Raw genomic sequence first — 12,393 nt, 5'->3', positions numbered from 1 at the left:
ATGTATTGTAAAGTGTTAGTGCTCCTGCACCAGTGTCTTGAGACTTCCAAAATAATGATGCAATAATTATTGTACATGAGACAACTTATATAATGCAAACAATTTTCACAGTAGAGACAGAAAAATCATTTGCTATTGTTTGAGCAAATCTGTGCTTTCTAGATGTATAAGACATCATATAATGACAATAGGTATATGAAAGTCACAGTTCATTTTTGTTCAACTACTCTTTGGCAAGCCTTGCTCAAAAAACTTGCCAGTGGGAATCAGCAATCACTTCCAAAAATATGTTTTAAGCTGCAGAATATTACTTAAAAGTTACCAAAAATAAAGACAATGCAGTAGAGGTTTGATTCCTCAGTTTTCAATCTTAGATATTGTTTTTTGGAAGCAGCACTGGGGAGGAACCTAATTGAGAGAAATCCCTAGATTGTAGTTGCATGCCTCTAGGAGATGGCTAAAAGTTGGTGGTGGTCTGAGAGGAGCCCAGCCATCTGTCCTGCCCTGTCAGCTGCAACAGGTGTGTGGAGCAGCAGGTACTGAAAAAGTGAAAAAAGACTGTAACTAACAAATCTTCAGTGATAAGACTCACCTCTGACTCAGGTCATGGGTTCAATCCCACTCCAGGATTTGAGCACATAATGTAGGCTCACACTTCAGTGTAGTACTGCATCGTCAGAGGTGCTATCTTTCGGATGAGATGTTAAACCAAGGCCGTCCACCCTCTCAGATGGGCATAAACGATCCCGTGGTACTATTCATAGTGGGGGTTTTCCCGGTACCCTGGCCCACATTTATCCCTCAACTAACACCCTCAAAACAGATTAACTGTTCATTATTTACCCACAAAGCCATCAGTGAAGCTTTTAATTTTAAATCTGGATAAAATCTATTTAGCTGTTCCCATGAAGTTTTCACTAACATAAAACCAAAGAAGTTTACAGCACAGAAACCATTCTGCTAAAGCAATCCAAAATTAATCCCACTGCTCTACTCTGTCCCCATCTATAACTGCTTCAAATGTTTATCTACCTGTTTCTTAAGGGATGCTATGATCTCTGCCTCAATTGCTCCCTGTAATTCCATGCTACAACCTTCTGCTTAAAGAAATTTCTCCCAATCTCATTACTCTGATTATTTTAAATGGTGAGTCCTTGTTATTGGTTTGTCTGTTAACAGGATAATTTAGTAAGTAAAGTACAAGTAAAAGGTTCTGTGCATGCAACTTGTTAATTGGTTCAGACACATGTATCGAAACATTTACTGCAGCAAAATATTATCAAACCTCGAAAGCAGTGTTGTCAGGAACAATGGATGTTTGGGATTCTCATTTTGTAAAAATTTCACATTATAACAATAGAATCCTTGATTTCCATGAAAACTTTTCAATTAAATTTTTGACATAACCACAAAATGTATATATACTTGTAAGTCAACTACTCTGAGAATTTCATGTATGAAAGTAGTTAATTTGGCAAAACATTTTGAAAAATTAATTTTATATATATTTACTGTACTGTTAGTTTGGGGGAGTGAGCGCTGCAATGGATCCTTTTCATGTCTAAAACCTGAGGTACAAATCCAGTTCAGACTAATGGGATTAAAGTCTCTTTGTTGCCTGCAAGGGTCCTATGTGAAATGAGTTTGGACAGTCTCAACTTAGAAGCTAGTGGACATGGTCCACAGCACAAAACTGACCCTACTTTGGCACTAAGTTGACAATCTAACTCAGCAGTCTTGGAGGCACTGGGCAGATATAAGATTTGTAAATCATTGAAGTTACTGATGGCAACAGTAGATAGTTAACGGACCACCAAAAAATTAACTTCACTGAAAATCCCTAAGGATGCTCAAAATTAGTATTAAAATTAAATGGCTATTGATTAAAGTATGTGAAGTTATTCGATTGATTATCTGGCTAGAGTTCGAGGATCTGATCATTCACTAATTTGCATAACTCCTCCCTGATGGAAAATAGACTTTAACTAATTGTCTTACTTTTGAGTAATACCATGTATAAATGATTAAATGTTTCAAAGAACTCTCCCAAATGTCTACATTGATGTGTACGGTGCCAGTTACCAAAAAGAAAATCAAAATTGGTGTTGCCTATATTTGCAATACAGGAAATAGCTAATTTTACTAAATTCAATTAAATGATCTACAAATGTAAAATTATTTATTTATAATATTACAAGTGAAGTACATTTTATACATTAACATAACATAACCCCATTTTGTTCATGGGTATATATTAGGATTAACTGTGCAAGCCCATACTTCAAGTAGGGAGCCTCACTTGCAGAGAGCACAGGTTGGAATTCCCTGCAAAAATGGCCCCTTGCTGGAAGCATGGGTTCAGCCAACATTTACAATCACGTAAGTAACAAAAAAATTGTTTTACTGTTTTTGTTAGGTGACTGGAGACGTCAAAGTGTCCCTGTATAACAAGTGATCTGAAAAAATGTGCAATATCCTTTTACCGACCCAAGATATCTCTTACAGCACTTTGAAAACGCTGCTGTACACCGTTTACGAATGACACTTAGTTCAGAAAGCTGATATTGCATTGAATTTTTACTGAAATGAACACAAAGGACATCAATTTGCTAGCGTCCCTGAAAATCTTGCAAAAATTTGCTTTGACACTCTGTCTTCCTATAAATAGCAAACGTCGCAACAAAATAAAAGTTGAAAATGGACTGATAGTTATATCAGCCCAACAGTACCACAATCTCTCCAATTCTGCACAAACATAAACAAACATATCAACTGATGACCCTGAAAGCTGGTGAGCACAGAAAGTTGGCACCTTACTGTAATCATCATGTTCTGTCCAATTGCCACTGTCAAACAGTTAGAATCACTTAAAGGCATTAGCATTTATATGTCCACAAATGTACTGCTTTACTACTTGAAAGCTGCAGTGCTTCTTGTTTCACATGAGATATCTGGATCCTCCGAGAACAGTTCACAATAATAGTTCTTCAGAATTTTAAACTGGCCATTACGAATAATAATGTGAGGTCTGATAGAAGCAATATGATCACATGCCTTCTTTGGACTCCAGCGATGCAGCTGAAGGAAAGGAAATTTAGGAACAAACAGTTGAAAAGGAATGTTTGTTAAGGACTATTATATTTCACTTAACATAAGATTAGACTGCATAAAGTAACTTGCAATATTTTATAGCTCAGCTGATTTAAATCACACCACAACAGACACTGAATGAGAACACAAATTATAAACATCAACAAAAATTTAACTTAAAAAGGGTTGATCAAACATCAAACACATATTGCTATTAGGAAAACAATTGAAAGCATTCAATGCACTGGATTATGCTGAAACAGCCAAACAGAGGAAGATTAGGTAGCAGAGCGCAATGTTAGAATAATGGTGTGGGAGGGCAGGTTTCAAGATGATGGGAGCACTGGAACCAGTTTTGTAACAAGCGGTAGCTGTAGAGATAAAGTGGGTATGAGTGCAGGTTCAGTGGAGATACAATCGATAAAGTTACCTTAGAGAATATGGGAGAGGGATTATTTTGAAGGGTCATAACATTCCAAGAATAATGAGTTCAAGGGGCAGACTTCAGTGCAGATATGAGGTTAATACGGATGCAAAGGAAAGAATAAGACAAAATCGAAGGAAAAATAGTACTGAGGAATATGAATGGTCACAGTTGCAACGTTCATATGTAAATACACAAAGCATTAGAAATAATAGAACTAGAGGTGCGAATTAGAATGGAAGAATAGGGCGTTATAGCCTTAATGGAAACTTGGCTGCAGCCAGGAAACTATATATTCCTGGCTATAACAGGGGGAGAAAAAAGGGTGGCTTCATTAATCAACATTTCAACTATAGAAAAGGAAACATTTTTATTGCTTAATTAATCTCCAGTGGTGTTGCACATGGGGGAGTCAAGACCAAGTGCAGTAGTCAGATCAAGCAGGTAATAGAAGGGGGAAGGTGGCAGATGAGGGGGAGGAGGGCGGAAGGTATAATGAGAGGAGTATACAACACAAAATGGCAAGGAATGAAAAGGGGAATGGAGGGGTAGGGGTAAAGGCCAATCCATAATGTTTCTTTTCACTTTTTATTCACTGTTAGCACAATACAATCAAACCTCTAATGCAAAGTAGTTATATCAAGGATTTGGATTTATTAGCGACTATCTTATATTTACGGCCCCTAGTTTTGGACTACCCCACAAATGAAAACATCTTCTCTACGTCTACCTTATTGAACCCTTTCAGAATCTTAAAGACCTATTTTAGGTCAGACCAAACAAGCATGATGCTAAATAGATTAACAAGATTAGACAAAGATACATAAGCAAAACAGACTGTTAAAAACATCACAGATCTACAATAGATATTCTCAGACTCGGCATCACTAGTCACTCCTATAAGTGGATCTTATGTCCTCTACGGTCTGGAGAGCTCCCTTGTTGCCCAGTATCTATTTAAATGATAGTGTTGTCTGCGGCCTTCATTATGTGTAAATGGATACAGTGATGGTAGAACATGTTGAGAAGGCTGTTAAAAAAGCATATGGGAACGTGAGCTTTATTAATGGAGACATAGAGTACAAAAGCAAGGAAGTTATACTAAATCTTTATAAAACATTGGTTAGGCCTCAGCTGGAGTATTGTTTTCAATTCTGTGCACCACACTTTAGGAAGGATGTCAAGGCCTTAGAGAGGGTGCTTAAGAGATTTACTAGAATGGTACCAGGGATGAGGGACTTCAATTATGTTGAGAGACTGGAGAAGCTGGGGTTGTTCTCCTTAGAACAGAGAAGTTTAAGGGGAGATTAAGGGGAGGTGTTCAAAATCATGAACGGTTTTGATAGAGTAAATAAGGAGAAAGGGTTTCCAGTGGCGTAAGGGTCGGTAACCAAAGGACACAGATTTAAGGTGATTGATAAAAGAGCTAGAGGCGACATGAGGAAACATTGTTTTATGCAGCGAATTGTAATGATCTGGAATGCACTGCCTGAAAGGGTGGTGGAAGCAGAGTCAATAGTAACTTTCAAAAGGGAATTGGATAAATACTTAAAGGGTAAAAATTTACAGAGCTATGGGGAAAGAGCAGGGGAATGGGGCTAATTGGATTGCTCTTTCAAAGAGCCGACATAGGCACGATAGGCCAAATAGCCTCCACCTGTGCTGTACCTACTATGATACTATAAGGAGTACAGACTATTGTGGTTTGATCTCCCAACTTTAAAGGAATATTTCAAGATAAAACTCTAAAATAACCGTTTCCCTACAGATGTGAATGTGCTGTGTAACCCAAAGGGTAAATGATTTGGAATACACCAAACTTCAGAAAGCTTAGACACAAATAAAGAGACAAATACATTTCTGAGATTTGTAGGTTCACATATTCCACTTTTTGCCCTTATCCCAACTTGTCTAAATCTGAATTGGGCAGTGAAAGTTCTCAATGTTAAGAGTTTCAAAGTGTACTAATTAAAATAATTTTTACTGAACTCTATTTTAATATACTAGCACTAGGCAACATACATGAATTAAATACGCTGCCACCATAGTGGCACTGCGTGACCGTCCAGCCTTACAGTGCACATAGACACTGCTTCCATTTTTACGATGTTTAGTAACAAAATCAACACCCTTTATCAGGTCTTCTAATTTTGGTACTCCAAGTATATCGACTGTGCTGAGACGCAACTGTTCCACGCCAAATGACTCCCATTCCTGAAACACAAACTCAATTAGGAAATGGGCAGATTTAATTTGAAAGCACACAAAGGAGTGTTACACCTCAAACAGTGTAGTATTTCTCAATACAAGCTCCACTTCCTGTTAGTTGACAGTGTGTAATCCCAAGATAGAATCAATGTTGTAAAGCAATCTCGCTTCTGATCACAAGGCAAAGCCATACAACAGATGTAACAGCAGCGCCAAGGCAGGACATGAACTTGGGTAGTAATATTCCAATGAGAAAGCTCAGAACTGGCTGACAAATCTACATTTATTTATTTTTTAAAACTGCTTAGTTCATCGAAACCATTCCAACATGTATCAACCTCCAGCTTTTTTTTTGCAGCATACGCAGAATAAATCTTGAAAGTCTCATCATTTGATACTGTACATTTGCTTTCTTCAAATGATAGTTATGTAAATTAAATGCATTTACAGAAAGTGATGACAATAGCAAAAAATACAAAACAGAGAACTGGTGCTGCATTGTGCCACACCGTACTTCCGCTGAACTGTTGCTGGGTTTTCTTTCATATATAACAGACAGGTGCTTTTGGCAAAACAAGTAGAAGCGAGCATTCACATGAATACAAAACATTCAACAGGGTGCAATTTGTGTTACTGTATTCAAGTAGAAATTTCAAATTGCACCATATTTTCACCTTGAGTGACAATACTAATAACGTGGCTATGGGTTCCTTCTCCACAACATGGTCCTGTTTCTACAACAAAGCCAGTAACACAAATCCCATCTGGCTACAGGTTCTGCATTCATCAAATAATTTTTCTACATTTTATTCTCACTTCAGTCAGCTCGCAGGTCAATAAAAACAAATATAAAATAGATGCTAAGGAGCAAGTTAGAAGGTAATAACAACAGGGCAACAGCATGAGCACTTAGTGCCCAAGCCAAAGAAGGAAAGAGAATCAGCCTGCATTCAGCTTCTTGATTACTGTAGAGTGACAGGGTTGGGCTTGGGTGTAATACCCATCATGATGAAGTAGCCTTCCAAGACACACTGTCTAAGCTCACGCGTGGAGTATAGCCACTTGGGTGCTGGAGGACAGTCAGCACTAATGGAATTGCAGCTCAGCAAGGGTCAACTTTCAGGAGAGGAGAGAAAATTGGGAATGGCAGCAACCACATCAAGATGTCACACAACATCAAAAAGCAGAACTGCAAAGCTTGAGCAGTTTCCTGCTGAAATTATTACCTTGTAACTCTCCTTATTTCATTTGACACATGATATCGTTCAGCCACATTTCCGAGTGCTGCATGGAAATGACATACAGTAGGGATAAAATATGAAAATGGCTGATGACACTGGACCTGAGTAAAAGCACTGCACAATACTAGCATTACTACACTGTGCTTCTTCACAAATTACAATGACTATAAAAGAAAGATTACTGCTTAATCACAAAGTTCAAGTGTATTTTTAGTCTGCTGTTAAACCTTCCAGCTCGACACCTAAGTAATTGTGCTCCAACTTCCTCATCCCCCACCCCAGTCCCCTGAGTTTCACTTTGAAAGATAGGTTAACTACTGGAAAATCTCCCTATTTATTAGATTTCATTTTGCCACTCACCTCGGCTGTGTTTACAAAGAATTTGGTTTCGTAGTCTTCATTCATGGTTATCACTCCTCGCACATTCTCTTTTCTTATTAACTGAAAGTCCAAACACACTAAGAATTATTAACGGATGTAAAGCAGAGGGTAGGAGTAAATGGAAGTTTCTCCAATTGCCTAGTGTGCCCCAGGCTTGCATGAACAAACAAATTGGACATTAGCACTGAGGAAATATCAACATTTCCTAATAATACCAAATTTGAGGTATGACAAACTGTGAAGAATGAGAGAGAATGCAGAAGACCAGAGACAGGTTAGGGGACTGTGCAGCTATGTGGCAAATGCAGTTCAAACAGAACTAGTATAATTTGGGGAAAATGAAAATAAAGTGCAATGGTAAAATTCTCAAATGGAGTAGAGGGTACAGGTACACAGGTCTTTAAAAGCAAGATTGGAGGTGGAAAAAGCTATAAGGCAAATGGGATTGTAGGTCTTATATATACATCATATGCAAAAGCAAGGAAGTGATAACAAGACATTGGTTAGCATTTGGAGTACTGAATGTGATTCTGAGCACCCCATTGTAGAAAGGAAATTGGAGCCATGGAAGAAGTACAATGTAGAATTGTAGAATTAGTAGATTGATACCAGAGATGAAAGGATATAGTTACGATGATAGACTTGGAAAACAAGGTATTCGCTGAGCAGGGAATGTTAAGGGGGTGATCTAATAAAATATTTTAACATTACAAAAGGATTTGAGCAGGGGAAAAGATAATCAGTGAATCAGTAACAAGGGGACAAAAAAACCTCCTAGTGGAGATTAGAAGTTCAGAAGCTTTTTCCATGCAAAAGATAATTAGGATATAGATATCACTATGGAATGCTAGCAAAGCAGTCAATCATAACATTTAAGAGGGAATCAGACATCAAGAAAAATATTAAAGGGTACAGGGAAAATATAAGAGTCAAGACCTCTGATATGCAGCTAGCACTGGCCCAGGTACAATGAGCCAATTAGTGTTCGTGTGCCAAAATTACTAAAATTTAAAAGTGCTCTCATTCTTCTTTCACGAGCAATGAATATATTCTTGGCACATTTTAACAATTGTACAATTAGAATTTGTTCCACCTTACAATAAAAACTGCTGTTCTCCTGATGGTTCAGTTGGTAATAGAGTATATGCCTGAGCCATATATACCATGAAGATCCCATGTTTGATTTCCAGTCTGTGCCGAGCTAGCTGACCTCAGCCAGGGTGGTAGAAGGGATGTTAAAATTGGTCTCCCTGCCCCTGAGAGGGCAAATCAGTTAGAGTTTCCACTTGATCAATTTTTACTGACTGCTGCTAGAAAGTACATGCCTGTGTTTGTGCATCAAGTGAGGACAGGATCCAATGTGGCAATGATGTTTTCTGTGCTCGAATAGTCCGCCAACACAAGCTGTCCAGCTCACACAACGTGTCCTGATGCTATCCAGCTCCACCTCTGCCAATTGATTCCATGATCACCCTTGTGATCACATTGCTCTTCTGATGTCAAGATGTGGAAGAACCAGAACTTTCTCCAACTGACCAAAGCCACTTTGCTCAGTGCCCAATTTCACCCCCCTCCCTGGCTGCTCACTCAGTCTGAATCTGACAGTGCAAAACCCTGATGTTCTATTTGATCCTGAGCTGAGCTTCAAACCCCATAACACATCCATCAAGACCACCTATTTTGTCCTTTACAATCTGCCTACCTCTGCCCTTACTTCTCCCCCATTGCTGCTGAAACCGTCATCCATGCCTTTATCATCTCCAAGCTTGAATTCTCAACACTCCCCTTGCCAGCTTCTTGAGGTGCATGCTATGTAAAGTCTAACTTGCTCAAATTCGACTGCCCAGATTCTGTCCTGCACGAAGTCCCACTTCCCCATGACCCACTGAAACAGAAACAGAAAATGCTGGAAACACTCAACAGGTCAGGCAGCATCTGTGGAGAGAGAAAGGTACAATTAACACTTCAGAACCAGGAGGTATTACAGATGAACAGTTTATAAGAAGCCACGGAAAAGGGGCTGGGAGAAAAAGAAAAAAAAATAAGTGATTATACGTAGGCCAAGACTAACAGAACAGAAGTAATAATGGTATGACAAAAGGAGGTAATAAAAAGTGAGATTAAAGAAATAAAAGATGTGACACCAGGGATGCGGACCAGCCTCAGGCCTTGGGGGATCCCTATCCAAAGCACCAGTCCACAATCTCTGCCATCCCTGAAAGCATTGGTGCACCCAACATACATTACCAGCACTTGCTGGCCAAGAGAAAATGGAAGCTGTGGTTAAGGTCTGCTGTTGTTAAAATCAATGTTAAGGCCAGAGGGCTGTCATATTCCTAGTAGAAAGATGAGGTGCTGATCTACAGCTTGAGTTGAGCTTCATTGGAACACCGCAGGAGACCAAGGACGGAGTGGGACGGAGAACTAAAGCGGCAAGCGACCAGAAGCTCAGGGTCGCAGAGATGCAGCAAAGCGATCACCCAATCTGCATTTGGTTTCCTTGGTGTAGAGGAGACTACATTGTGAGCAGCGAATACAGTATACTGGGTTGCAAAAAGTACAAGTAAATTACTGTCCTGCCCAGAAGTGTTTGGGGTCTAGACGATGGTATGACAGGAACAGAAAGGGCAGGTGTTGCATCTCCTGCACTTGCATGGGAAGGTGCTGGGGGAATGAAAGCAGGCATTAGGGATGGTGGAGGAGTGAATCACCCGAGACATTAAACCTTTCTCTCTCCAGATGCTGCCTGACCTGGTGAGTGCTTCCTGCCCTTTCCGTTTTGATTCCAGATTTCCAGCATCTACCGTATTTTGCTTATTCCCCTCCATTACCCCTGCCTTTGTGAACCTTCAAGAATTCAAAATCCTTCTCTATAAATCCCTCCATGGGATCTGCTCCTCTCATGCTACTGCTCAATGTCCACAAAGCACCATAGAACATTCCACTACATTAAAAGAGCGATATAAATCTAAATTGTTGGGAGAAATGGGGCAAATTTATCAATCTGCTGTACCCAGGGTTCTTCCAACAGGTACTGATGACGACCCAACTCCACCCCCACCCCCACGATTTGAACCTGATGGAGCATAATATTTTTTTATCCATAATCTCTAAATGAGACAGAAACTGATATAAGGATGAAGATATTACTTAGATTTCTGTTACAAGATTTATAAAAGCCAGAATATTTTAAGCACTGCTTTTGCCTAAATCACACGGATGAGATTTGATCGCACGGTCACCGTTGTGCTGTCTGATTGCTCTTCCTACAACACCAGGTTATAGTCCAACAGTTTTATTTGAAAATCACAAGCTTTCGGAGGCTTTCCTCCTTCGTCAGGTGAGCGTCGGATTCCTTGAAAATTACCGCATATCTAGTCATAGATATGCGGTAATTTTCAAGGAATCCCACACTCACCTGACGAAGGAGGAAAGCCTCCGAAAGCTTGTGATTTTCAAATAAAACTGTTGGACTATAACCTGGTGTTGTGAGATTCCTTACATTTGTCAACCCCAGTCCATCACCGGCATCTCCACATCATGATTGCTCTTCCAGCATTGGGAGATGAATGATTTGAACCTGAGTCAGGCTGTCAGAGGTTTTATAAGAGGAGGGAATTACTTTAGGATCAAAGAAACTGGACCTAATGGTCTCCTCCCCCCATCATCTCGGTGAACATCTGGCCACCGGGCTCAGCCGGTAAAGTAAACCCGACATCACAGGCAGCCCGGGCCGGGCCGGGGGGGGGGGGGGGGGGACGGCCCGTGTTTCCCCCTCCTCCCTCCATCCCTCCATCCTCCCTCCTCCTCCAGCCGGGAACTGAAACCTTCCGGAGAGGAAAATTCAAAACCAGTCGGAGCGCAGAGTCTGGACCATCGGCCCCTCCTCCTCCTCCTACCTCCTCGGTGAGCGAGCGGAAGGGTAGCGCCCCTATGATGACGGTCTGGTCGATCCGGTCATACCAGTGCCGGCCCCACACCTTCGACATGAAGATGTTGTAGCCCAGGCTGGGGTAGAACACGGCTCGCGCGAACATCGCCGCCATCACCAAACTGCCGTATCCGGTCCGCCTCCCCCCACCCCCCCCAACACACTCCGCCCGCCACTTCCGGTCCGTCACGTTAAAATGTCCCCCCCCCCTCCTCCTCCAGTTGCTCCGGCAACGCTCCCGCACCCCCCCCTCGCTGGACTCAGTAACTGTGGAAGTTCCAGTCTGTGTTGTGTCCGTTTGGAATGTGACATGACAACTGTAGTGTGTGTGTTGCTGCAAATTTTATGAATAAAGTATATTTTTTTTGGAAAAAAATGAAGGGGCCTAACTTATGTACTTTATGTGTCTTGCAAATTGTGTATGCTTGAAATGTGATATGCCAACTGTAGTGCATGTATGGTTGCAAATTTTATGAATAAAGTATATTTTTTGAAAACTAAACTGTGGCAGTTCCATTTATCCACAGGCAGAGGATGTGAAAGTTGCGGCCTGTGAGGGTCAGGGTACCTGGCCGCTGTTGGAATTCACCAATTCACGTCATCTGAAATATAAACAAAAAAATGTTGGCAATACACAACCGTTCAGAGAGCATGTATAAAGAGAAGAGACCCTTCTTCAGACCTGATGCCAACTTAGAAAACTCGAGAAGCGGACAGACAGCACCAAAAAGAACCTGACTTCTCAGAAACAGCACTGAAGAAAACAGGCCCAGGAGAACCTGAATTATTAAGAGAGTTGGGTAATATCAGAACTGCTCAGAAAAAAAATAAGTTGCATTTGTATAGCGCCTTTCATGACCTCAGAACATCTCACAGTTACTTTTGAAGTGTAGCCGCTGTTGTGATGTAGGCCAAGCCCCACAAACAGCAATGAGATGAATAACCAGTAAGTCTGTTTCTGTGGTGCTGGTTGAGGGTCAAATGTTAGCCAGTACACCAGGTAAATTCCCCTGATTGTCTTCAAATACTAAATGGGATTTTTACATTCACCTGAGCAAGCAGACAGAGCCTTAATATAACATCTCTGACATTGCAGCACTATCCACTATTGCACTAAA

General features: G+C 40.6%; 1 protein-coding gene across 1 annotated transcript; it reads right to left on the bottom strand.

Annotated features, from left to right (window-relative positions):
* Positions 1 to 2,162: 2,162 nt before the first annotated feature.
* Positions 2,163 to 11,425, bottom strand: ptpmt1 (protein tyrosine phosphatase mitochondrial 1). Its single transcript, XM_067994031.1, has 4 exons — positions 11,244 to 11,425; positions 7,324 to 7,404; positions 5,537 to 5,728; positions 2,163 to 3,078 (listed from the first exon to the last, which is right to left on the bottom strand). The coding sequence occupies exons 1-4, from the start codon at positions 11,388 to 11,390 to the stop codon at positions 2,911 to 2,913; spliced, it is 588 nt and encodes a 195-aa protein (XP_067850132.1). The 5' UTR covers positions 11,391 to 11,425; the 3' UTR covers positions 2,163 to 2,910.
* Between the last annotated feature and the right edge of the window lie 968 nt (positions 11,426 to 12,393).

This window comes from Heptranchias perlo, chromosome 12 (assembly GCF_035084215.1).
Source record: "Heptranchias perlo isolate sHepPer1 chromosome 12, sHepPer1.hap1, whole genome shotgun sequence".
NCBI classification, from domain to species: domain Eukaryota; kingdom Metazoa; phylum Chordata; class Chondrichthyes; order Hexanchiformes; family Hexanchidae; genus Heptranchias; species Heptranchias perlo.
This window is presented reverse-complemented; position numbering and strand designations above follow the sequence as displayed.